The 27,979-nt window shown below is 44.3% G+C and overlaps 1 protein-coding gene across 3 annotated transcripts; it reads right to left on the bottom strand.

Moving 5' to 3' along the window:
• Positions 1 to 81: 81 nt before the first annotated feature.
• pcdh10a (protocadherin 10a) lies at positions 82 to 26,826 on the bottom strand. Of its 3 annotated transcripts, none has more exons than XM_080464116.1 (5): positions 23,711 to 26,815; positions 22,587 to 22,645; positions 21,889 to 21,995; positions 3,657 to 4,040; positions 82 to 575 (listed from the first exon to the last, which is right to left on the bottom strand). In XM_080464116.1, exons 1-5 carry the CDS (start codon positions 26,255 to 26,257, stop codon positions 556 to 558), a joined length of 3,117 nt encoding a protein of 1,038 aa, XP_080320242.1. In that variant the 5' UTR covers positions 26,258 to 26,815; the 3' UTR covers positions 82 to 555. The 3 variants fall into 3 exon arrangements, with proteins under 3 accessions (XP_080320242.1, XP_080320243.1, XP_080320241.1); XM_080464117.1 differs by having other exon boundaries at positions 3,880 to 4,040; XM_080464115.1 differs by lacking the exon at positions 82 to 575 and having other exon boundaries at positions 3,265 to 4,040; positions 23,711 to 26,826.
• Positions 26,827 to 27,979: the final 1,153 nt, after the last annotated feature.

Genomic DNA, 27,979 nt, shown 5'->3' with positions numbered 1-27,979 from the left:
CGTGTGACGTTGGTTGAAGTTTATACAGAAACATTTGTTGTTGTTTTTTTTTTTCTTTTTTTATCTTTTTTTTTTTTTTTTATGTAAACAGGCACACACAGACTTCTAGAGGCTACCTCCTCAGTCAAAAAACAAAAACAAAACAAAAAAAAAAAGATAATACCCACCCCGTTGAGTTATTAATTGGTCCTTCTGTGTCTCACATTTGTATCCATCTGCTTGTTTCCTTCTTTGCTGATGACGTTGTTGTAATCTTCACATGGTCGAGAGTTTTTGGCCCCGGTCTCAGTCCTGCTGAGAGAAATAAGGCCTTGGATTGCTCCTTAGGTATCTAGAGGTTTACAGCTACTCGGTATTTATTTCTCCTTCTTCTTCCCTCAGCAGCCGCTGCCAAGGCTTCGTTACAGTCCACCACCCGAGATAATGAAGTTTAACCAAGGTTGTTGTTGTCCACATTTGCCGTTTGTTCAGTTTTATTTCGCTGTCTCTGGCATCGGCGCTGGTGGTCCGGCACAGGAAATTCACGCCGTCTCCGACAGGTCCACGTGGAACGAGCTAGCAAATCCTTTTGCGGGCTGAAAAGACAAAGAGGAGACGCTCGTTACGACAAATAACACCCTTTCCCCTGGAGGTTTTTTAGTGACACAGCCGTCTGGAAAATATCATATATTGAAGGATACGTGCCACAAAGGACTCCCTGTGAAGTTATTTATACATCCTAAAGGCCCGTTCTCGCTGTATTGTTGTGAAACTAATTTGGGAATTGGTTAGAAAAAAAACCCCAAACAAACTTCCATCAGTGGAGATGAATGTTCAAAAATTGGTGGCTACATATTGCATGCATAGAAAATACACAGAGCACTAATTGCTTCATTAATTATCTATAAATGGATCATTAAACATTCATAAATCCTTTATCAAGGCAACCCTGGTGATCAGAGCGTAGCCACAGTAGCATAGAGAGCTATTTCTAAAAGTGGAACTTAATGCCTTTTGGTTAATAGAGCCGCAGCCTGTGGGACTCGTCTCATATTTTTACAGACTGATGAACAGCAAAACCTTTTGCCATGGTAGAGTGCGATCCATTTATTTCAGCCAACCCCCCCCCCCCCAAAAAAAAAAAAATATATATATATATATATAAAAAGAAGAAGATGAAATCGTACATCAAAAAAAAAAAGCAAATTGATATAAAATAAAGTTGTGAGTTTTGGACCAAGCGAATATGGAGAGCATTTATCCCAACCCCGCCAGGCAGGCGGGATGAGCAGACGTGCAGGCAGCTATATTTGGAGCGAAACAGGCTCGAGCACCTAAAGGCTAAATACCAATTATTTTTCACACAGACCTGATGTGCAAGAGGAAGATTGCTTGGCTCTGTTAAGTCACAAACAGGGAGAGAAGAAAAAGAAAGAAGAAAAAAAGCAAGGGGGGGGGGGGGGGGGGGGGCTCATTGTTTACCTGAGAGACAGCCCACAGCCAGCATGCAGTATCATGGAGAGGATGGTGGTTAACATGGTGGTGACTTGACTGGAAATGACTTCTCTACTGAACGTGTATATGGAATCCATTCTCTACTCTTAGAGCTAATAGAATATTCATGTAATGTGGGAGCTTGGAAAAGCAATTGGAGGCGGCGAGAAGTGTCCTGTCGTCTTTTTTTGTTTTTCCGACTCGCGTGGAAATGCAAACTGGAAAACGTACTCGAGCTGGCAAAATGGAAAAAATCATTCACGTGCTACTTTTTTGTCAGTCTGCTTCAGTTGCTTCCGATCAGATTGTCCCGTTGACGTGGAGACTGAATTAAATGGTCGAAGTCATGTGTAGGTTTGTGTATATACTCAGTTAATGGATCAATCCGGTAACACTTTGCACTTTGTGATCACCTCATCCAGCTGTAAACGAAGGCCTGCTGCCAATAAAGGTCAATGCGAGCACTAGTCCTGTTGGATTCTCGTGGAAACAAGCTGCTATTTGGAACGTCCATCGAGTCATTTAGCTAAATCAGGGGTGTCAAACATACAACCCAGTTTTGTCCTGAGTGGACTGGAAATGAATCAAACGGTGCCATAATATTCTAAAGCCATTCGAATTTTAAGGTTTTTTTTGTTCTGGCGCAAAGTGTATGTGATGAAAATGTCTATTTTTGCAAAAAACAAACAAATACTACTGAAAATGACTGCAATCTGAATGTAAAAACCCAGTTTTTATGAAATCTTCTGATGCAAAACTGAGTGAAATGACACCCAAAAACATGTCCTTTCGCTGTTGCTTTGAAAGCACGGAGGGAACATCACCGGTATCTCAGCTCGGGTCTCAGCGTTGTGTTGTGTCTGCTACTCTGACGAAATTTCTTCTTCAAAAAAAATCAGTTTTCCTTGAAATTTCTTTAAGTTTGCTTGGTGGTTTGACAGGTGGATCGGAGCCTCTTGCAGGCCGGCTTTGGCCCTTATGTTTGACAAACCTGATCTAAAGTCTTTTAACATGTTTCACAGCAGAGTTGAATCCTGTATCAACCATTTGTTTCTTTGCCATTGCTATTTATCTTCAAAACATCATGCATGAAGCATCACATGGAGACGTTACAGAGCGATCCGCTGTGTCGTTTACATGGACTCTGATCAGACTGTGAATGAGTTAACACACCTCCCCCGATCCAACCGAATACAGCCAATCGAATCAGTATGACAGTTTTTGCACGACCAGCATTGGATCAAATTACTTAGCGGGTATTTCATATTTCCCAACGAAATTGACTTTTTCTTGTAATAGTTTCTTCCACCTTGCACAAAACTCGGTGTGCACAATGATTCCAACTGAAGAAGCTTGACCTGCGCGTTGACAGCTCACCTCAGCCACCCTTCTTTATGTCAGGTATTGATCCACGAGCAGGCGAGTATAGATACTCCACGGGTTTCTTTTTAGAACAAAATGGACTTCAAGACGAGGAAACAGCCGCAGCGTGGGCTGTGTGTTTCACCTCTTGAGCTATTCAGTAGGGAAGTCATCGTACTCCAACAAAAACTATTGTCGAGCGAATGGAAAAAGATGTCCTTTACATGATGAGATGATTTGTCTTTTTCATTCCTTCCTCCTATCGCGGTCTTTAATCGTATGTGGAAATGCGGTTCAGAGAAACATGACATGCACTTGTGTGGATGACCTTTACTTATATGAGCATCAGATAAAAAAAAAAGGGATTTTGGAGGGGGGGGCAAATTTAGAGGAAAGGAAAAAGAAAAGGAAATGGGGCCACAAGAGATTAGCATGAGTCCAATTCAAATTGTGTTTATTTTAAAATAAATCACATGATTTACAAGCAGCATTTCGGGGGTTAGGGTGGGGTTGGATTAGAAAATTTAAGTGAGATTCAGGGAGGGGAAGTTAGCAAATAGATTACATTTTACATTTGACAAATGAAATGATAATTGACAAAAAGAAAATAATAGAAAAACAAAACCCAATACAACATAACAGAAAGTTTTTAAACTCCTTAAAAATCAAAGAAATGAAAGTCCATAAACAACAGAAAAAGTCCAGATCAGAATCAAGAGGCAGATTCATTGTCCTCGCCTCTTTTTTTTTTTTTTTTTAGTATTGGTACTGGACCAGACCGAAGTCGTAGGGTCCCAGGGAGCTTTCATACTGATACTCACAGAGAAAGGTGGGTTTGTACGGTAGGGTCCCCCTATCATACTCTTTCCTCTCTAGCGTGCTGGAGCTGTACTGCTGCTGTTGCTGATGGAGGTGATGGTGAAGGCTGTGGTGTGACTGAGACCTTTGGCCGTCCTTGCCAAAGGTGGAGAATGACCTATCGTTGGACGAGGCGGCGGACGAGGTCATGGTGAGTTGGTCGGAGAGGTTGACGGAGGAGGGTACCTCAGTGTCGGGCAGGGTGGCGTCCATGCCGGGGACGTGCAGATTGCTGCGGTAGTCCGGCCCCTGGCGCCCGTCCGATGCCACGAAGGACGGCATCCAGCAGCGGTCGGAGTGACCCAGGGCCTTGCACTCCTCCGTGCAGTTGGAGAACAGGTCGGCTCCTGCAGAGAGGATACAAAAGAGCGAGCGGGGGAAACGATGGCGAGCCAGGCAGGGCGGATATTTGGAGTGGAAAAGCGAGATGAGAGAAAGAGACCAGAAGAGAGAACACAAGTTAGCAATCATTTGCCAATGTCGCGCGCAGAAAAAGTGCAGCAAAAGCTATTCATCAAAGAGACAAGGCCAACATTGATGAAGCGAATTGTTTGTTTTCCTCCTCACCCCATTCATTCCAAATGAAATGTGCAATCAAAGTGATGTGGTGGTGGGAAAACATTTCACTCCTCCTCCACCACCACCGCCACCACCACATCAACATCCTCACACTCACAATTGATTTTGAAGCACCAAGAGACAAAATGAGAATCCATATGCTATCAACCCCCCCAAAAAAATGACATTTATCTCAAGAAATGTGCCACATAACCTACAAATTTTTTTAAAAAAAGCAGTCGCTGGCTGCTTAATCGCAGTCTAATGTCAATCATCCCTATGCAAACCGACAGAACGTGTAATTGACACAGGCACTGCCAAAAACAAAGCATAAAACATTAGTAAAAAAAAAGAATGAATTACCATCTCAAATGATATAATAGAATGACAACACACACACACACACACACACACACACACACACACACACACACACACACACACACACACACACACACACACACACACACGACAAGCATGAAAGAGGTACCAGCTATGTTAATTACGCTCTCTTAGACAGTATAAAGGAAAGGGTTCGGGAGGGAAAAGAGGACTGAGAGAGATTATAAAAGAACAGAAGACATGAACAGAGTCATCATAATAATGAGGCCCTGCAGCCATTTCTCAGATTCGAGTTTTTCCTGGTTGTTCCAGTAAAGTCTGGGGAGGTATTAAAAAAAAAACTAAACTTAGAAGGACACCATTAGTTTGGGGTGAGAGAAGAAAAGAGATACGTTCCACCGAATGAGAAAAACAATGAAAGCCAACAATCTGTAATCCCCCACGAGGGCGAGAGGGCCTCGGATCAAAAGGGTCTACTTACACAAATCTATTCTACTGATCCATCTGAACCATAAAGCCTCTGTTTCTCTATTAAAAGAAGCAGGGACGTCTGCACACAACAATGTAATGCAGGGGTGCACATCAATAGACGAAAGATAATCGCATGCAGAGTACATGATATACCAGGAGTGGGCAATTAATAGTCCTGAGGGTCCTCATGAAAAACTAGCAGGGTAACGCAGAGTGGAGCCGTAAGTTGAACTCAATATTTATTGACGTAAAGAAAAGCAAAATGGTTTTCGTTAGCATCTGTTTGAGTTTTGTCTGGTAATTTGATATTATAGTGTCTTAATCCAGTGATCTGCTCCCAACAACATTTTATTTCACTTTCATAGATACCCACAGATAAACTTCGAAACATGAAAGATGTGCGACTCTTAAATGACATTCGTGTGATGAGTTAGAATTCTTAAAGGATGATTAGCTTCCGCTGCTAAGCGATGACTGCTGCTATGTGAAAGCTATTTTCAGCTCTTTTGCCACTTTTTTTTGTTGATGGCTTTCGTTAATGCTCATCTTTTTTTTTTAATATAAAGCATCTTCAACATTTTTCTGCGATATAATCCTGAAAAGTATGTTCCTGCAACGCGATGCCAATTTAAACGGCTTCAAACTAAACGGCGTAAACCCTCCCTGCCGCTGTGTACACTCCAAACAATGAACCACTCGAGTTGCGGCACAATTTGGAAAGCCGGGACTTTGCATATTTGTTTTTTTAGCCCCTCATCTCTGCGAGATGCAATGCAGATGTCATCCAGAGTGGAGCGGAGCGAGCGCCTCCACCCAGTCTACACGTTTATCAGATTGAAAGAAATTAGTTCCACTTAATATTCCTCTTAAAAGAGGCTTGAGAGGGGCATCAATATAAGATAATGGATCAACATCTAATGATCCCTATCGAGGAAGTAACCAGGAATTAAGGAGGTTTAGTGCATTAAGAATAAAACTGGGATTTACGTCGAGGTTTAAATCTCAATCTCATGCTAAAGGAAGCAGAATTACCGTGCAGGGAGGAAACCAAAATATGCTGGAAAAATAGAAATATGCTGGAAAATGTCCAGGAGAGACACTTATGTTTAACTAAACGAGGCTTGAGTAGAGCATCAATATCAAATAATGCACTGCGGTGAACAGAGGAATGAAGAGAGGCCGGTTCAGCGCATTAAGAATAAAGATAAGTAGGTGTTTTAGTTGTTTCTTAACCCCTGATGTTTACGTCTACAGAAAGCAGAATACACAGAAACAGAAATATGAAAGATATTAACCATACGACAGTCCTTGAATGGCGCATCAGTGTAATATAACACAGAATTCTGTTCAGGTCGAATTGGATTTTTTTGAATCTTTTATGATATAAAATACTATTACAGAAAGCAGAATTGCGGTCCGACTGTGGCGAGGAGACTCAGACATAACAGATATATACTGGAAATTTAACTAATAGTGTAAAAAAGGAGGCTTGAGTAGAGCGTCGATATCAGATAATGCACTATAGTGAACAGAGAAACAAAGAGAGGTAGATTCAACGCGTAAAGAATAAAGCTGGGATTAATGAAAGGGTTTCAGTCTTTTCTTAATCCCTTTTGTTTACATCTTTGCTGCATGAAGAAATAAGCTTGAAAAAGAAATATAAAGGACGTTGGCCATATGACAGTTGAAAGAGCATAATTTTTAGTCCATTTTTGAACCTTTGATGATATTAAATACTTTATAGAAAGCGCAATTACTTCCCAAACGTGGTGAGGAGAATCAAATATAAGAGAAAAATACTGAAAATTAAACTACTAGTGTAAAAAAGAGCCTGGAGAGGCGCTTCGGTCTGAGGTATTGCACAGATTCATATGCAGCAGCGATCAAAATATGGTAAAATTTCTTTTATAGGGAATACACGGAAATACTTAACAATATAAATTTTCGAATCTACGGTGCTGTTGGAGGATATTTTAAACAAATTCTTCAGAATTTTCAGCTAAATACAAATCAAATGTCATTATTTTCTGTAGCTTGTTTGAGGGTTGGGGTTCTTAACAGATGCAAGTGAATAGAATCTGACTGAATCACACAACAACACCATTTACGTCATTATGGGAAATGTACAGTAAAAATTACAACTTTTCAGCCGTTGCCATGCATTCTGTGACTGTCATCAACCTATTGTCTGTCTGGAAGTGTGCGCTAAGTGTGTACAATGAATGAAGGTGGATAACCTACAGACCCACTGCTGTGCCACTGCCAGAAAAAAAGCAGCTTAATAACACTCCATAGTGTGAAAACAGACCCCTGATAATACACAGATGCACGGATTTCAAGTTGTGAACACAGCAATGCAGAAGCATGTCTCGTCCGTATCGAGGGAATAAACAGGAATTAAGTCTGTTTTAGTGCATTAAGAATAATAAAACTAGGATTACTTTTTTTGACCCTTTTATGTTTTCATCTAAAGCTGAAACTCACTTATTAACTGTAGAGCAAGAAACCATATACACTTGGAAATGGACTGAATGTTGACATGGTTGGGGTCTTATGTTAGGCTAATAGTGTGAAAAACACAGACTAAGTGGAGCGTCGATCGGAGATAATGCAGCAACATCTATGATCCCCATCGAGGAAGTCACCAGGAATTAAGTAGGTTTAGTGCATTAAGAGCAAAAACTGGGATTTACACTGGACTTATTTTTCAACTTATGCTACAGAAAGCAATATAACTTATGACATAATCCCTTGTTAAACGCGCCTGATGCTAAAGAAACCGAGCTCAGACGTTGAGCTGATAGAAGATCGTTGCCTCTAAGATTCTGCCCCCCCGAGCACCTCATAAACACATACGATTGAATTCAGTGTGTGATCACAAGTTGTTCTCACTGTAAATGTGTCACTATGTCATATCGGGGCGTCGTGGGGAGCGAGAGAGGCAACAAGACTGTGCAGTGACCGCTGAGCCAGAAGAGACACAAGGCTTGCAGACAGGGGGGAGTGAGGGCCAAACTAATGTGGGGGGGGGGGGACTTCACAGACAGAGATGGCAAGAAGGAGAAGTTGAACGACTGCAGGGACCAGAAGGATGGAGATGGGAGACCTGGAGCCACAGATGGAGGGATGGGGGGGACACCCAGGACTCACAGATGGAGGGGGGGAAGACGGGGAAGACATTTTGATTTGTTCCAGACATGCTCAAAAGATAGACAAAATACAGATGCATACAAAAAGAAAAAAGAAATCGACTAAACTGAATTTCTCTCTCTGTCTCTCTCTGTCTCTCTCTCTCTCTCTCTCTCTCTCTCTCCCTATCTATATACAGGAGAAGGGGAATATATATAATATATACATATATATATTTTACCCTTCTCCTGTATTCAATAATCAAATGTTAGAATTATCCTGCTTTAGCTAGTCAGATGGTTGGCTAAAACTTTTGTTTTCAATATGTGGCCTGACTTCTATAGCTTTATATGTTTATTGTTTTTGACGAAATAGTGTGTGTTCATTTGATGGTCTCAAACATGTTTCGCATATAAGTTATGTTAACTAACTGAATAATTAGATTTATTTTTCTTCATTTGCTTCCTATTTATCTCATTATCAAGGCTTAATACAGAAATCCGTCTGACATTGTGTTATTTGGGGTCTTTTGCCTAATCCTGTTAAAAAACTCTCGGCAACATGCATCCATCAGATCGTGGAACTTTGGAAAGTTTGTTGTATCAGATAAGGATTAAATGCCATTGCTCGTTTCCTCAGAAGGAAATAATTGTAAACTTTTATCTTTTATCTCGAGAAAAGCAGCAGTGGAACATGGACATTAGGACACAGGAGAGCACGTTTGGTATTTTTTTTCCTAACATGTTCCGTTGAATTTATCCAGTTTGAAAGGCGTGAATTTCCGCTTGGTATTTTTCTGCCAACGCACATGAAAAAAAAAAGCTGCACACAGAGCCTCCACTGCCAAAGGGTTCATTTGTTTTATCGCCGCGGAGCACCGGAGGATGTGGCTCAGCGCGGCACGAAGCTCGATCTGGTGGCAAAATAAATGAAAGTCCAACATAGCAAGAGCAGAGAAGCTCCTGCAGGATGAATATGCATCAGTGCCGGTTTGGTTATTGAGTGACAGTTACTTGAATCTGCCCTGCGATTCACCCGAGGAGCTAATGTATATTCAGAGTGTCTTTAAAGGTTGGGAAGGGGGTGTATAAATCATGGTATTTCTGCTAATTCCCACCTTGTAGTTAGCCTTTTAATGGACTTTTAATAAATTAATTCCCCTCTCTGACACGTGGGGACGTTGACCCGGAGACCTCCAATCATCTCCGTGGCGCCGCGTGGATTAGGCTGTCGGTAGCCGCGATGCACACGCCCCGAAATGCACAAACAAATCAGCAGAAATCCTCAAGCACAGGTGTGAAAGAAGAAGAAGAAGAAGAAGAAGAAAAAAAAGCTGACACGCATGCAATTGTGTAGAAAGGACAGGAACACACACACACACACACACACACACACACACACACACACACACACACACACACACACCTGCATGCAGATAAAAAGTGAACGCTGAGGGATTAAGAGAAAGCTGTTTTTGTTTCTGTGTATTATTAACTTTTCAGAGTGCACTCCCTAAAAATAACTTTGAATGTCATCGCAGTAAAAAACAAAAAACAAACCCATTTTGTGCCATTGACTCATCACAAAAAAGGCAAATGGACTTTCTGAGTCTGAGAACGCTTTACACTGTTAGTCGCATTCATCCATTCACACATTCTCACACACCGGTGATGATGTTGGATCAAGTCAGGGTTCAGCTTCTTCTTCAAAGACACTTCCACACTCTGACTGAGGGATTGAACGCACAACTGGAGGATGACTGCTGAGAAGTCAACCTGTATTTCATGATTTGAAGCTTATTAATGTGTCTACACGTGATAGATTAGATTTCTCTGAGGTGTCGTAATATCTTTCAAACCATAGTTTAACATAACATTGACTCACGTCCTTAATGCTCGGGTATCAAACACATTTTACTTCAGGTGCCACAAACAGTCCAATTTCATCGGCAGTGGAATGGACTGGTAAAATAGTGCCAGAATACCCTTTATATTTACACTGTAAAGTTCGACTGGCGCACAGTATCCCTGATAAATGTATATGTTTTTAAAACCAAAGAATTCCTACCAAAAATGTCTACAATAAAGCCAATTTTAATGATGTAAAAATACAGTGAATTGTACAAAAGTTGTTCATTATGCATGTTTTTACAAACTGACAGAGGCTAGATTGGGAGCGAGCTTCATCAGTAGCATCACTGATATCTCAACTGGTGTCTGTGTGTCTCTTAAGAAATGTCTTAAAAAAAAAAAACGTTCATTGTCTTCAAAAAGTTCCACCTTGCAAGCCGTTTTCAAAGAGTTGTGTTTTCAGTGGCTCCGAGCACGTTTGTCATTTAAATGGCGTTCCAAAGCTCAACGACACTTCGGCCCGAACTTTCAGGTCTTGTCAGTTCGGAACGACGATGTTGCCTGATGAAGGGTTAAGCAGGCACGTTGGGGCGATGAGTAAATATAGTGTTGCAGCCGTCACGGCGTTTGCATATTTTGAGCTCGGAGAAAGTCGTGTCACAAGCTTCCCAAACTGCTTTGTGATTTTTTTTATTTATTTATTTATTTTTATTTGCCTGCCAGCACACTCTAACAAGAAAGAACCTGCATCGACACATATGTTCGCAAACACCACGCTCACAAACATGCTTAAAAATACTCCGTTAACGTGAAGATTATGTAAATGCGTTTGTGAGTGAACAGACAAGACAGGCCATGCGGGCTTGACACCAAGTGGCTGTTGATCCCCATGAAGCACCTTCTCTTCCTCAGGCAGGAAGCAAAACAACAACCGAAACAGTGACTGGCAATGACAGACCCTGCCAGCAGCCCTGTCTCTCATCATGACCTCATCAGGCAGGAAGAACCAGGGCTCGCATCCACACACACACACACACACACACACACACACACACACACACACACACACACACACACACACACACACACACACACACACACGTGTGTTCACACAGATGTGAACCACTCCAAACAATACAAACACAATCTACTTGCTGATAAGCAATCAGCACTTCTTTTCTTTTTTTTCCCACTCCCCCCCCCCCCCCCCCCCCCCCCCCCCCCATTACATCCCTGCGTGGTTCTGAAATCCCTCGGTGTGATTTGACTAATTGTGCGGTCTGACATACATCCAGCAACCGGTAGCGGCGGAATGGAGGAAAACAAATTCTGCATTGAGAAGAAAAAAAAAACAGCAGCTTGAATGTTTGAATTCACTTATACATCTGTTCAGATTCCTCCATCGACTCGCTCTCCTCCCTCTCCCGCTATTATTTTCTGTCACGTTTAATCCCTTCCACTCCTGCAGGTAGAGGGTGTGTTTTATCAGTCCCTCGCTTTTTTTTTTTTTCCTCTTGTCCTCCGCCGTTCCAGAGAGAGAAAACAGACACAAGACGTCAATATTTGGACAGGAGCACGGGACGACAGGGGGGAGTAGCATGGCTTCCTTACACGAGTCGGCCAGCGAGCCTGCGATGAGTAAACCAGAGACCTCCCAGGGCCAAAACAGAGCAAGATGGCTCCCACCATACCTAGTTATGACAGATGGAGAAATTGTTCCCGGCTACCATTTTCAGTGCTTGTTACTCAGCAGCTGGGCTGGAAACCGGAGCCAATATGACTGCTTTCACCCTGTGTTTGCGTGATGGATCGTACCACATAGGTGACCATTGATTATCACCTCACATTTGTATAGCTTCCATCACTACAGCTCATATCCTCGAGCAGAGTTTCATTCATGAGGAAGTGGGAAATACGCACATGGCTGCTGCAAAACGCCACCCAACATGACATCAGTGCATGCAGTGGAGGTTTTTATCTGTGCATGTTTAAACTGGTCAGATGTTGGTGTTGCGCCAGTGTGGAAGCAAAAACACACGCCGGGCCTGATTTACTGAGATCCTGCACGAAGGCTGCGCCGGTCCAAGCTCGCACACACATATTGCACTTTGCAGATAATTAACTGAGGCCCCAATTGAAACTAAACATTTCAAGTGGAAAGGCCTCATTTTTGCTCGTTTGTTTCAGAAAAGGTTCACGTTTGCGCGACAACATATTTTGAAAACAAGGCCCGTTTCCACGGAAACGGCAGAAACGCTGAAAACTAGTGTTATTCCGATACCAATTTTGTGCAACGATACCGATACCCGGTTGCATAGTATCGGCCGATACCGATACTTGCCTATACCGCAGTGTTTATAAAAGATATGGCCTGTTTTTCTTCCAATTCTTCAGAACTACATTCTCACTTGGTTGTATAAATTATTGCTATTATGGCTTCATCTGGCACTTTGTGAAACAGGAAAAAAATACCAACACAGTGAATGTTGGACAACTTTTTATATTTTCTACCTGGTATGGGTGAAACTGAAAAAAGAATAAACTTTTCTTAAACCTGAGTTTTAGCTCAGAAAGGCCAAAAAATATCCATGTACCGGTAAATACAAGTAAAACAGTAGCGCAACCGCAGTTAAATTTAAATTAAAATAACAAATAACATAGATATGAGGCTTTCCTTGGCATGTACTGAATACGTCACCATACATGGATCAGAAGTCAGGGCAGCAGTGAGTGAGAGTCGGGAGAGAGAAATACACACGGCGCTGCGTGTCGGCGAGTTAATAGTTCGTACCTGCCAATACCGATACCAGCTTTTAGTGTGGTATCGGCCCTCCCCTACCGATACTGGTATCGGTATCGGCACAACACTACTGAAAACTATGTCGTTTTCATGGATGGTCACTAGTGGGTACTGTTGGGAGTCGACGGACATTCGTACAGACAGACGACGTAGTTGGATTGTAATTGCGGTGACTGTCAACAAACTACCAAGTCCCAGGAGACATAAGACTCTGGAGGAGACATTGTTCCCATCGTCCGTCTACTGAGCATGAGCAGAAGAACTGGTGCACAGGCGCAGTAGCATTTTCCAAAAGTTCCACCTTGGGAGCCCTTGTCAAGAACTTGTGTTTTCAGTGGCCCCGAGCACTGTTCTTGTGTAAACGGACACCCAAAACACAATCAAGGTTTTGGGTGTTTTCACTTGGAAAAATTGTTCCGTAAACTGGGCGTAGAATTACTGCAACAATGTGTGAAAAACATGAACAACAATGTCATTTTTTGGGGCACAGTTTGCTACTCTGTTATAGCAATTTCAGCAGAGACAAAATGGAGATTTTAATTACCCAGTTTATAGCTTCCATCACAAACATTGAGGCTTTTATTGTCTGAAATCAAAGGTGCTCTGTTGAGGCACTTTCACCTACAAAGAACAGACCGAGTAGCCAATTAAGACGATTTTCTATGAGGCGGGTCAGGAAGCATTGACCTACATTATTTCAGAACGATGCACCTTTTGTTGTCTCACCCAGATATTCTTGCCTGTGTGGTTCAAACCGTCCGTCGACGAGCCTTTTAGCATCAGCAGTGAGACAAACCCAGAAAAGTGGCATTTCTTGCCAAACAAATGCTTGCTCGTGTTTTTGTGGGACACCGACGTGCAGGGCAAATGGTGCCGCGTGCGGCCTGCTTTGTATCGCAGGAGAATGTAGCTGCAGCTCACAGATCACATTACCAGCACACATCCTGACATCATACTTTATGGGCTCTTTGTAGATCTTTTCAGGCTCACTGGAGCAGATGTTCACTGGCATTAATTCCCTGAATAGAAAGCACGACGTGCGCGCTTAAGTGTGTGTGTGTGTGTGTGTGTGTGTGTGTGCACTTTACTGGTGGACAAAGCGTGTTTACACCTCCCTTGGAATTTGCTGAGATTTCCATTAGTCTTGATGCCTCACGTCGCACTACAAATTCGCAAGGCCTCTTTCTGATACAACTCCGATGCATCTTTGTTTTCACTTTCTGATCTTTGTTTTCAGCACATTCACTCATACGAGCACTAACAGTGAGGACCGCTTTCCTTCTCTCGTTTATTCTTTTCTTTAAATCCATTTCAGGCCTGGAAACGCATTCAGTTCATTCAGAAAGCCCAGGCCTATTCATCCCAAAAGGACATTCATCAAGATGCTCAACAAGATGCTTTAGCGCATTAGCGATCATCACAGGGCGGGCTTGCTATCGCGCTTTTCATTCATTTTTGCACATCATACGCTCTCCCATCCACCTCATCCACGTTACAAAGGGAGACGTGAAAAAAATGGAACCGTTCTGAAGTGGCTTGTTTGCGATAAGAGACATGTTGCAGGAATCCGGGTAGTCTCTTCAATTAGTTCATCAAGCTGATTGCTCCGAACTCGCTTTCTTTCCCCCCGCTCTGACTTTCATTGACTTTCAACAAGAAGAGGTGACATCTCCACCTGTTACAGGCAAAATGCAAATTGATTTTTTTAATGAGGCAATGTTTTTTATCCTGTTTGCTTCAATTGATTTCGCATTGACTTTTCAATTTCAGCTACTTCATCTGCCCCTGGGTTTTTAAAAGCTTCAGTGTGAGCCTGTGCTGTCATTTTTTTATTTATTTTTTTTTCCCACCACATCATCCTCCTTCAGAGGCTGCACGGTTTAATCAGCCTTCTGCACTTTTTATGACCCAATTGTGCCGACCCTTAACCCCTTCGCTGGGTAAAGCTTTTCTTCCCGGTTCTTCACGGCTGAGAAGTTTGTGACGTGAACCGAACACATGGTTAAATACTTGGCCTCGACCAGGGGTGTCCAACATAAGGCCTGTGGGCCAAAAGCTGCCCGCAAGAGGCTCCAATCAGGCCCATCAAACCACCTTTTTCAAGGTGTTGATTTTCAAGAAATCATTGATGTTTTAAACAGATTTCTTAAGTGTGCTGAGAAAACACAACACTGAGACCTCAGCTGAGATATCGATGACGCTTCCATGAAAGCGTTGCTATCAAACTCGTGTGGATGTCATGCTGTCAGGATGAGTTTCTAAAAACATGCCAGCTTTAGGAGATGTTATTATGGACATTTCACTGTATTTAGCACCAGACGGTTTTATTGAAATTGGCATTATGTTAAGATTAAAGTAATTTTCTGCAGTAATTGTATGGTTCTGGGAAAATGATAGACGTTTTCATCCTGTATACTCTGCACCACAACAAAGAAAACGTTACCGTTTGGATTTAGAGGTAATTATAAAAAAAAATGTTTTTTACCAGTCTGGACCTCTCAAGATGAAGTTGGACACTTGATCCCGGAACGAAAATAAGTCTGACACTCCTGGGCTAAACAATCAGTTTGATGCTATTTGGAATCAGGATTTATGGAGTACTGCTTTATCCCCTCTGGAAGCATTAGCATCACAAGCTGACGTCTGATCTGATTTCATATGGTATTTATTCTGCCTATTGAGAGGAATCTACTTTATCTGAATGATATCTAAATGTATTTTACATCCCAGATGCTCAATCGATAGGCGATTGGTGACTTCCATTAACACTGCAATCCAAAGCAATAGTGGACTCTTGACTGCGGATTAAAATGATAAATAATGTTCATAAAAATCGCGTTTAAAAAAATGAAAACGACCAAAAAAAACCATTGTGCTTATAATCTCACTCATCTATGAAGTTTTCAAATAGCCAATGACAGCTCTATAACATAAGCTTTCTGCTACTTTAAAAAAAAAGAAAATTATCATTGAGTATTTCAGCCTGTTATTCAGATGGGACAGGCAGTTTGGAGACAATGCAGAGCATACAGTATCTAACTATTTTCAATCAGATTACAGTCAGATTTAATCGGGAACATGATGCACAGGCAAACTGATGTCTACCAACTCATAAAAGTGTTCTTGACTGAGCGCTTTTCAAGTTTTGGCTCCATTTATAATTCAGTGAAGCCGTTGTCTTTTGAATACTTTCAGCTCATCGACTGATTCCTTCCGTCTGCTTTACAGCTTGAACTTGAGACGCTCGTATTGATCCCGCAGATTACATTTGTAATAATATATCACATTATTTTGACGTGAATCTATATTTTTGTGCCAAGCGCTCGTCCTTCAGCCCTCGGTTTTCGTCAATGTCTGGGGGCCCGGGAGGAGGCTGTAATCCAGCTCCCTGTGCTAAATTCCTCTGACAGCTCACTGACATGGCGAACTGCAGCACGGTGCCCGCCACTAATTCATAATCAGCCGTCTAATACACCGTTGCCACAGTGATTTAATTGTCCCATTTGTCACGGCTGTTGTTCCCACCAAAACAAACGTCACGATAATGATCATTTCCAGTCTCCCGCCCGTCACGCAGCCTTCCACAGCTGATCGAACATTTCTGAGACGCCAAATTTTTCCTCCCCTGATGAATATTTTATCCTCTGCTATCTGTCACCTTTCTCTGTGGCGCTTGCTCAGGCTCGCCGTCGCCTCCTATTAGGATGATGAGGGAAATGATGAGGAAAACTGCGCCTGAGGCCCCGTTAACACAACAAGTGTCAAGTGAAAACGTTTCATCCTTGTCTTTTTGTTTGAGAAAAGTTTGGAAAAGGATTCTACGGCAGAATCGCTGAAAACGATGTAGTTAAGCATGCATGACCACCAGTGGGTGCTGTTGGTTGTTTTTGTAATGAAACCGTTCACACATGCGTGCAGTGAACAACACGCTATAAACATTAACAATGGGAGTACACAGACCTTTGTATAGACAGACGACCAAGTTGGATTGTTATTACGGTAACTGTCAATTATAAAACGACCAAGTCGCAGGAGAACATGGACTGGGGGTCATGACACTCTGGAGGCCTCCATATTTATGCAGAAAAATTAGTCACCACGGCCGTGGTGCGCGTGCACAGTAGCAGCGTTCTCGCCATCGACTGAGCCCAAGTGTTTCTTTTCTAGAATTAGATAGATTAGATAGAATTTCAAAAAGCTGCGTTTTCAGGGGCTCCGAGCACTGTTGCAGGAAACAGGCACCCCAGACGCAATAAAAGTTTCGCGTTTTCACTTGAAATGGTAGCCATATGAACGGGCCCTAATTCAGAGGCTGGAGAAGGAGAGAAATGAGAATGTTAAAAAGAAAAAAAAAAAAAAAAGGTGTTGCAGTCAATCAACAGAGCCCTGTCTCCTGATGCGGCGGTGCTTCACTCCAGATGCGCCTCCTTTCAGAAAAGCCATTTGCCCACTTTTTAAAGGTATTTGGTGATATCCCAGCCTCACAGGCAGTGTCCCTTTGATTTAAAACCACGTCAAGAGACTTATTTTCTAAAGTGTCAGACGGGCGGCCGAGCGGGAAGCCACGGCAGGTGTAGTTGATGATATGCCAACTGGAAATGGTTTTCCCTTGATTTGAAATATTCCGAGGTGCACCAAAAGGGAGAGTGTGGCTGCGCGGTCCCGCGAGGGAGCCTCGCCGCTAACCCTCCTTTGATAATTGCTATGCAAAGGTTCTAGAAATGAATTACTGATCAGCCGAGTGTTGCGGAGGGCCAACGTGTGGGGGAGACAGAATGAAGGATGAGACCCTGCCACAAACCCGGGAAGAGAGTGTGTGTGCGCATCAGACAAACACGCACACACACACACATGCACACATGTACACACAGTGCAGACGCATGCATAGAGCAGCCATTACAATATGACCACATGCATAACATTGAGTACGTGCATTTTTTCAGCAGCTGATTGATCAAAGCAGCGTGCAAGATGTTGCATTTGCATGTCTGTCAAAAGAGTCAGCCTTCGCTTCATAGATTATGAGCATTATCAGTCCACTGCTTTTCCTTCTTTGCATAAATAAAGAGACAAAATGACCACTGCAGACTGGGAACACGCCAGTTTGAAGCTCAAATCTTAAATACTGCATGGCAGGGGTCAAACACATGTTCGTTGAGGGGCCACATGCAGCACAGTTTCATTTCATTTCAATTGGTCATTGAGCTTTTTCTTATTTGTTTAAAATGGTTCTTAGTGAAAACAATAACAGAAAACGTCACATTTCTGGTGAAGACACAATATTTGCGAGATATTTCTTTGTGGTGACGACAACCAAAGAAACAAGATCGTGAAAACTTTTTGAAGACATGAAATGAGAATTTGAGCATATTTATAGGCCTTTCTTTTTTTCTTTTACCCTACGGTGTAAAATAAAATATCATTTACTTACGATTTTTCAAGACCGACTTTAAAAAGAAATATTCTGTATCAGCATTGAAAGTCTCCATTTCGATGATGATTTAACGTCAACTCTCAGGACAAAAATGTCTTATTGCCTTATTTATTCTATTTATTAACAAGTGCCATGATATAGAGACATTCTTCACCTGCCAGTGGTCATAATGTTCTAGCTAATTTGAGTATGTGCCAAGTAGTTAATTTTACAGTTGTCTGAGGTTCAGTCCTCATCATTTATTGGTCTGCCGATAATGCAATGTTAAAGATATGGCAGAATTAATTTGTTCCTAATAAAACTCCTCGCGGTTCGCTTATTCCGGTGGTAGTTTATGATCAAGAGATATTCTGAGCTACTCACATGCCTCTCTGTGGTCTTAATGTTATGGTTGATCGCTCAGAGCTCGCCATGTGAATACAGATGCCACAGAAACACACGTATTCTTGGCTCAAGCTTTTGCAATTTGTACTCAAGAACAAGCACTCAGCATAAATTCCTGTAGGCACACAATAACACAAAAACACTGCACACATCCCACATGAGACACCCAGAACACCCCCATCCAGCCCTATATATTCATCGGGAACACATATACGCACATATGGTACAAATGAGCAGCAGGGAAGGCTATATAGAGGAGATATGTCCACCTGGCAGCGTGCCAGACGAGCCAGCACTCTCTCCTCTTAAAGTGAATCTCATTTAAGCCTCCAGTCTCACAGGAGGAGGCCTTTTCCAACACAGACATCATCACTGAGGCTTCCAGACAAAACACACACAAACAGATTACATACAGGTATCATGTACACCGACATATTAAATCACACAACATTTTACCTTTACACACACACACACACACACACACACACACACACACACACACACACACACACACACACACACACACACACACACACACACACACACACACACACACACACACACACACACACACACACACACACACACACACACAATCTGCCTGGTTTTGTTTACAGAACTCTGTGAAATTCAAGAGTCCCTCTATCCAGAATACCAGTCGTGTGATATTACCTCCCATGGAGTGGTAAGCTGTTCCCTTCTGAATCCAACATGAGGAGCAAATGTTGGTTTTTCTCATATGAAACACAAGAGAGCGGCTCCAACCGTGTCCACTCTCTGACCGGTGCCAAATGAACACGCGCAGCAGCCAAAATGAAGCCAGAGAAAGACGGCGGCGGTGCTAGAAACTCAGCAAATCAGGGTTCCGAGACAATTGCACACACAGACGAGGTGTTAAAAGACAATCTCGGGCATGTCCGGGAACATCATGTCAGGGCTTATTCCTCACTGAAGTCTGAGGCTACCTGCTAGCTGAATATATTAGGCTGCACGTCACATATATATTCAGGCTTTGTTTCTTGTTATCCCTTTTCCCATCGCTTATGTCTTTTATGTCTGGTCTGCTTTGGGTAGCTTTTGCAGAGACGCTTGAATAACAGCCAAACTCTGCATGACTGTGCTTTTTTTTTTTTCCCTTCTTCTTCCAGATATTCACAGATCACGTTCAGACGCAGAGCTGCCAGCTCGGGATGTATGTTTTAAAGACTCAAGTTAATATTTATCTCACAGAACAATTTAGTTCCTAATAAGAAAAATAAGCCTCGCCTTGGACTTCTTCCAGCGTCTGCCTTTTTTTTTTTTTTTTCACTTTGACCTCGGCCTGCATGTTTGGAGAGAGAGTTTAGGGAGCGACACCCCAGCTGCTACCTCTATGTTTCAGCTGGGTTCATTAATAATGTCAAACATCGGCGAGCCTAATGAGGAGCCGCTCACCGTCCTGCTATACCTATCTGATCCCTTGTATTTGTATTCCCAGCACCGAAATGATATTTGGCAGCCCACGGTCTAGACAGGGGTCTTACACGGGCAGCGTGGAACAATCCCTCAGAAGGAAAAGGGCAGTTCAATATGAAATGAGGTTTTGTATTGCTCGACTTTTTGTCTGACTCCATTCTGATCAATAAACAGGTACTAACCTAATAGAATTTTAGAGAGAACAAGAAGAGGCTTGTGAGAAGACCCGAAAGCTGAGGTTTTCATAAATGGGAGGATGAACGACCCCCTTACACACACACACACACACACACACACACACACACACACACACACACACACACACACACACACACACACACACACACACACACACACACACACACACGACATCTGATCACATTATTCTTAAAGGCTGCTGGAATCCAAAGTCAATAAAAATATAAAAAAAGTATAACCCGTCACGAGACTGTCCAGCCCTGTGTGGAGTTTGCATGATCTACCCATGTGAGGATGGGTTTCCTCCGGATACTCCAGTTTGCTCCCACAGTCCAAAAACATGCATGTGAGATGAACTGGTGACCCCAAATTGGCCCGAGGTGTGAATCTGGGTCTGGGTGAAGAACAAACCCAGTTTGAAGCCTTTCTGTGCCGTTTGCATGTTGTCCATTCACGTTTTTCTCCAAGAATCTCTGTATCTCTGTCAAACAAGTCTGTTTGTGATGGACTGATGGACTGTCCAAGGTGTATTCTGCCTGCACCGAAAATCAGTCACTAAAACGACTCCATCAAGCCTCTAAAGCAGGAGTGTCAAAGTCATTTTAACTCAGGGGACTTCCTTTTAAGTGGGCTAGAACAGGTAAAATAGTGCCATAATAATTTCTAAATGAAATGTTCAAGTTTTTCTTTGTTGTGCCGCAGAATATATATGATGGAAATGCCTGTGTTTTTAACAAAACCAAAGAACTCCTATAAACAATATCTACAATCTCAACATAAAGCCAATTTTGCAAAAATGTGAACGTTTTTTTTGGAACTTTGTCCATTTGCGTGGCCTTTTCCTGGGCCGGATTGGAGCCTCTTGCGGGCCGGTTTTGGCCGGCGTGCCTTATGTTTGACACCCCCTGCTCCAAAGCAAAAATCAAAAAACTCCACTGTGCACATTAAGAGTTGATGAGAAATGAGACCGAGAATAAAACCTTAGGTCAGCATGCCGACGAAGCCACAAATCTTTGGCTAACAGAAAACAAAAGATGCAAAAGCGACTAATGTGTTTGATATGTGGGATCTATAACCAACAAAGGCAGCACAATGAACCGACTGCGAGGCTGATTGAAATGTTTCTCATTATATCAATTTAGCGTCCATGCCGTTCCCATTCACTCGAGTGAACCTATTGATTTGTGCCACTAAAGCTCTGTAGACCTCACACTGCCTCCCTACAAGTCGCTGTCCTTTCAGCACCACTTCCAGTGTGGCAGAAAGGAGAGAAGAGGGCAAAACACAAAAGTTTTTACCCCCTCGGAAAAAAGTCTGCCTCCTTTCCCACCCGGCTGTGAAATACAATGAACACCTCTGGGGTCTCTTCATGCCAGCCAGTAACCTCAGAGCTTGGAGCCTTCACACACTCAAATTAAGGAAATTAAAAGTCACCGGTCCGCACCAACAATTCAGCATTATCCCATTCACTATCACAGGCACACACACTATACTAGGAGGGTTGCATGTGGGCTGAGATGACGGTGTAATTACAGGATGCAGGGCGTTGAGGTGGGGTGATGTGGGGGACTCACCGGCTGAATGACCCCTGTTTGTGGCATCGTGGTCACTGTCGCCCTGTTCGCTGTCACCGTGCCCACTGTCTTTGGAGCTGACGATGTCTGCTTCCTGGAAGGCCGAGCTGGAATAAAGTGGAGGAAGACAGAAAATGAGCAAAAGCAGGAGACGGGAGACGAATGAGAGGGGTTAAATAAAGGGGCAGATAGAAAGGAGGGAGGGGTGAAAATCCGAAATCAAAACCACATTAATTCAGTCACGGTGTCGGTCAAGAGTCTAAATTGGATGTTACACATGGCATGTAATGAAATCCAGCATTAGGGTTTTGATAGACGCTGCTCTGTCAGTTACGGGAATGGTGCCAAATTGAAGATGAACGTTATGGACACACTGGGAACCATGTAGACTCTCACAGCCACAATTAACCATGCGAGATATACATGAGTCCCACCAATGGGTGTAATATTCCATTTTATGGATGTGCAAATAAGGTTTGGATCCATGAGACCTCTTGGATGTTACAAGTCCTCAGATGGAGGATGCTTCAGTGATAATTCAGTGTGTGTGTGTGTGTGTGTGTGTGTGTGTGTGTGTGTGTGTGTGTGTGTGTGTGTGTGTGTGTGTGTGTGTGTGTGTGTGTGTGTGTGTGTGTGTGTGTGTGTGTGTGTGTGTGTGTGTGTGTGTGTGTGTGTGTGTGGTAGTGTGCGTGCACTACCTGTTGACACGTCTGGGTCTATCCACCAGATAGCTGAGTTCTGCTCGTTGGTGTTTTGTCTAGAAAGCCCACAGAACACAGACATTCAGTAAACACAAGAGAAGGTTGACTTGTGAATAAGAGAGAGGTTATTAATCACACATGTGTGACCCGCTTGTCAGTGTGCAGGCTGAGAGGAAACTGTGGCTCGGACGCGTTGCGCGCATACACTTTGGTGAATGAGTGGGCGCGAGGAGACGAAGGCAAGGGAGAGTAGGTTAGGGAGGCGATTGAATGCGTAAATGATTGAGCCGCCCGACGCTGAAACTGAACAACCTTTGTTCACGGTGCTGCCGTGCGGGGTCGTGCGCGGAATACTTAACGCACAGCGAAGGCAACGCTGTGACTGGCTGTCTGGCGCAACTCCAGCCAGAGCGCAATCAACATAAAAAAAAAGGCCCAAAGTCCGGAGCTCCACGGGCAGAGCGCACAGCCTCCGAACAAAAGGAGTGTTTCCTTCACACTTTTCTCTAAATTGAGGCTTATGATCTTTTGAGGATTTGCAAACTCCAGGGTTCACTGACGTGGAACTGCGCGTTTCTGATTGGGTGTATGAATCCCTGGTCTATTTATTAAGCGTCATTCCATTGCAATTCTTGAAATTCCACTGATGTGCAAAAATACACTTTATTTGAATTCACCTCATATATCCGTCCACCTTCATGCACATGGGTCAGATTAAATCAGGATCACCAAATACGTCATAAACTTCGGACGAATGAAAACGTGTTCCAGCTTTATGGCTTTTAATTCTGCGCACTTAACGCGGAGTGTGGATCCCCCACATCACTCAGCCTCCTGCACACGTTGATCTGACAGCAGTCTTTGGCAAATAAAACTAAAAGGCCACAAGAGATTCGACAATTGACATGTGCAATCACCATTACGCATGACAATGATTAAAGGCCACTAAGCAGCACGGTCAAGTCAATAACGCATTCCTCTATGAGACTTTTGCTGCGCATGATTTGAATGAATAATTTGAAGGAGACGCAGCTGTTGGTGTCTGAAGGAAATTTAAGACTAGGTGAACCCTGGCATGTCGTGTTTATATGCGCTTTTCATCTGAGTCAGTCTCTTCTTACCTCATTGGAAAGAATGCTGCCGTTAGATATGATGTCGGGCTGTTGGTCACTGTAACCGGTGACGATGGCACCGCAGGGGTTAGTGTGATCCGTGTCTGTGCTGCGGGAGGGGCTGCATGGTTTGAGGAACATCAGATCCGTTTTGGCGGACTCCGGTGTCAGACACACCTGGTAGCAGTATGAGTTTTGGTTCTGGTGGTGGTGGGAGCCGAACCCGCCCCCCACACCGCCCACCCCGGACTCCTCCACGGGCACCTGCCCCACGGGCCCCACTCCTGATGTGACGTTGGTGCTCTGAACTAACATGATGTCGGATTTACTCAGCTTCTTCTGTTTCCGGCCACGAGCCTGTCTGCTGCAGCACGAGCTGCAGCACAGGCAGCAGTCACCGGCAAGCAGGCACGTGTACAGATTGAGCTTCTTGTCCTTTTGGCAGCGCACGGCCAACACAATCATGGCCAGGAGGAAAATGAAGGAAACGGAGCCCAGGGCGATGATGAGAATGAGTGTGAGGTCAAGGGAGGTCTCCTTTGCCTTGGAGGCCGAGCCTCGATCCCCACTGCGGCCCTCGACCACGCTGTCCACTAATATTACGCTCACACTGGCGGAGGAGGAGAGAGGGGGCTGCCCGTGGTCCCTCACCTCGATCAGCAGGTCGTAGTAGCCCTGCGGGTCCCTCTTGGGACTGATCCTGCGGGCTGTCCTCAGCTCCCCTGTCCTCCAATCCATGCGGAACATCCCCATCTCGTTGCCCCGCAGAATGCTGTAGGACAGCCGTGCGTTCTCGCCATCGTCCGCGTCCATGGCCACTATGCGCGTCACAAGGTAGCCGGGCTCCGCGGAGCGCGGCAGGTGCTCTTTGGCTGTGCCATTTTTACCGATAGGCGCAATGACAGCTGGAGTGTTGTCATTTTGGTCAACTATGATCACATTTACTGTGGCATTAGAGAAGAGCTCAGCAGCACCGGAGTCCTTAGCCTGGACCATGAAGCTGAACTCCTTCAGCTGCTCGTAATCAAAAGAGCGCAACGCGTAAAGGTAGCCTGTGTCCTGGTTTATGGACACATACGTGTCCACGGACATGCCCTGTATGTCACACTCCAATATGGAGTAGGTAATAAGAGCATTCTGTCCTACATCAGGGTCCAAAGCGCTCACGGCGTGAATAAAAGCACCAGGTACGTTATTCTCGGTCACATACACGTCGTAAACGGCCTGCGTAAAACGGGGCGCGTTGTCGTTTTCGTCGGAGACGTGCACTTTGATGGACTTGCTGGTCGCCAGCGAGGGCTGACCTTTATCTTTCGACACCACTGTGATGGTGTATGAATCTGTGTTCTCCCTGTCCAGCGGTCCGTCTGTCACGATGGTGTAGTAGTTTTTAAAAGAGGATTTCAGCTTGAAAGGAACGTCTCCCAGGATCTCGCAGCTCATTTGTCCATTCTCACCGGAGTCGCGGTCTGAAACGCTGAAAAGTGCGATGACGGTGCCCGGGGCATCCTGCTCGCTCACAGACTCAGTCACTGTGCTGAAACCGATCTCCGGCGTATTGTCGTTTACGTCCACGAGTTTGACCAACACTTTGCAGTGCGCAGGGACCGCGTTCGCCCCCAGATCCTTCGCCTGGACGTAAATCTGATGTGTGCTGCTCTCTTCATAGTCCACCTCACCTGCAACCTCTATCCTGCCGGTTCTGGCATCTATATTGAAAAGGTCTTTTATCCGCGGGGTGTTGTGGCTGCTGAAAGAATAAACTATTTCCCCGTTTTGTCCTTCGTCCACGTCGGTGGCGTTCAGCTGGATGACCAGAGTGCCCACGGGGGAGTTTTCCCGCAGGTACACGGTGTACACCGACTGGTCAAAGGTGGGCGCGTTGTCGTTCGAGTCCAGAACTTTGACGACCAGCAGAGCCGTCCCGGTCCTCTGCGGGATGCCCCCGTCCACAGCCGTCAGCACGTAGCGGTGCACCGCCTGCTGCTCCCGGTCGAGCGGCTTCTCCAGCACCAGCTCCGCGAACTTGTTCCCGTCGCTCTGCGTCTGCACGTCCAGGTAAAAGTAGTTATTGTTCGTTATGGCATAGGTGCTGAGCGCGTTTGTGCCAACGTCCGGGTCGAAGGCGTTCTCCACCGGGAAACGTGTCCCGGGAATCGCGCTCTCCGATATTTCCACGGAAATGTCCGTCTCGGGAAAGCTGGGTGGATTATCATTGATATCCATCACCTCGATTTCCACGCGAAACAGCTCCAGTGGGTTTTCCAGAAACACCTCCAGGTGCAATAGGCACGGGATGGTCTGCTTACAGATTTCCTCCCGGTCGATTTTCTCCTTCACGACCAGCGCGCCGTTTTCTAAGTTCACTTCCAGATAAGGTGTCCGTGAACTCGGTACCGTCTGGAAGCGGCGAGTAGAAAGTTTGGTAATGTCCAGCCCCAAATCCTCTGCAATATTTCCAACCACAGAACCAGGCTCCTGCTCCTCCGGCACGGAGTAGTGTAGCTGAGAGACAGCTCCATCCAGGATGGAGAGCAGGAATATTAACCAAATCATCTCCTCTGCCTCTTTCCAAGTGCACTTAAAAAACGAACAAAAAAAAAGTGTTATTCCCTTTTCTTACAAGAAATGAGCATTTCCCATTTCCTCTGTCCGCAAAAAGGCAATGAAACAAACGGCAACCAAGCTGTCCGACTCCGAAATTTCTCTCCTGTGCCTCAGGTCAGTGGAACATTGCGTCGTTTCAGCTGTGAGAAGCACAGCCATTTGATCCGAGCTTCTCTGTTTTAATCAATTCTGCACCGGTCTGTGAGTTTTGGCGTCAGCGCAAACATTGCAGGCTGGAGCCAGGACGCATAGCCAACACTCCCTGTGCGCAGAACAGACTGCCCCTTCTTCACAGGAAAAAAAAGTCACAAAACAACAACAAAAAAAGACACTCCACATAAGAAGGGAAAAAAAAAAAGAACTCTTATTTACGCTGACACGAATAACAAATGCAAGTTGTATAAAACTCTGGAAAAGAATAATACTTTCTCCCTATCTTCCAGTGTGAGGATGTAATCACTGCGCCTAAGCGCTCAAAGCGGATGATGTTCTCAGCTCGGCTTCTGTAAGGCGAGTGTGAGCAGCGGGGTTGGTTTTGCGCACAGCTCCTTTCCCCACCAGCCAATGATATTCTCAAACAGCGGGTGTAATGGCACCTGATTGGGGCTCCGCGACGCCAGCCAGAGCGCGCATCGAACCCTCAGAACAAAACCAGTTAAGTGGCGATCCTCTCCTCTCCTCTCCTCTCCTCTCCTCCAGGCCCAGCCTCAGTTGTAGCAGGCAAATTAAATGTTTTACACATCCACCGAATTAAGAAAGTTGAATAATACTAGGTGACAGTCTGCGTCGGCGGGGATGATATTGCAGCTTTTTGCAACTAGTTTCTGAAATAGTGTCTTTATTTCTGATTTTGTGCCTCCTTTATTCTTCCTCCGTGTAACAAATGGCGCGTTTTGTTTTTTTTAAGTAAAATACCACGACCCTCAAGAGTTTGCCCTTGATGCCATGATTTCAACAGTTTGCCATTAAAGCGCAGCTCTGATACTAATGTGTGAGTCAGAGTGTACCGCAGATGCCCACAGCCAAAGACCACCACCGTGTAAAATGCCTGCGCAAGTCAAGACTGCTCGTGACGCAATACCCCACAGTGCCACAGCCATCCTCTCTCCCTCGCTCTCTCTCTCTCTCTCTCTCTCTCTCTGTCTCTCTCTCTCTCACACACAATCAGGGGGGGGGGGGCAAATAAAACATTTTAAATAAAGTAATATCTCCTGTGCCGTTTGGCACTGCGCGGGCGCGTCGTCTCCATCAGAGCAGGATCACACATGACTTCTTTTAATTCAGGGAAATGAAGCGTTGTACTTCAGTCCCACCGTGTTGCTAATAGCCGGGAGCCTATTAGTTCCCCTATCTTCCCATTCTTATCATTAACCCCCTCACATGCTGGCCTTAACTGTAATACAGTTGCATCATGCGCTAATTTAATTCATAAAGCAGAAATTAAATATGCAAATGGGAGGGGGTGTAGTTGCGAGGGAGACACAAATAGTGGGGGTCTAACTACTTTTTTGCGCACCATTTGGAGGATGATGACAAAAAGATGAAAAAGAGCGTAATTGAGGCAAATTAGCATAAGTCTCTAATTCCAAATGTAATAGACGGAGCGCAACAAATATCGGCCGTAATGCAAAACGACGTGCCCATTGTGCAGTGGATTAAACAGCGAGTGAT

The sequence above is a fragment of the Lipophrys pholis genome (genome assembly GCF_963383615.2).
Source record: "Lipophrys pholis genome assembly, chromosome: 5".
Classification (NCBI taxonomy): Eukaryota; Metazoa; Chordata; class Actinopteri; order Blenniiformes; family Blenniidae; genus Lipophrys; species Lipophrys pholis.
Note: the sequence above shows the minus strand (reverse complement) of the source record. Positions and strands in the feature narration are given on the sequence as shown.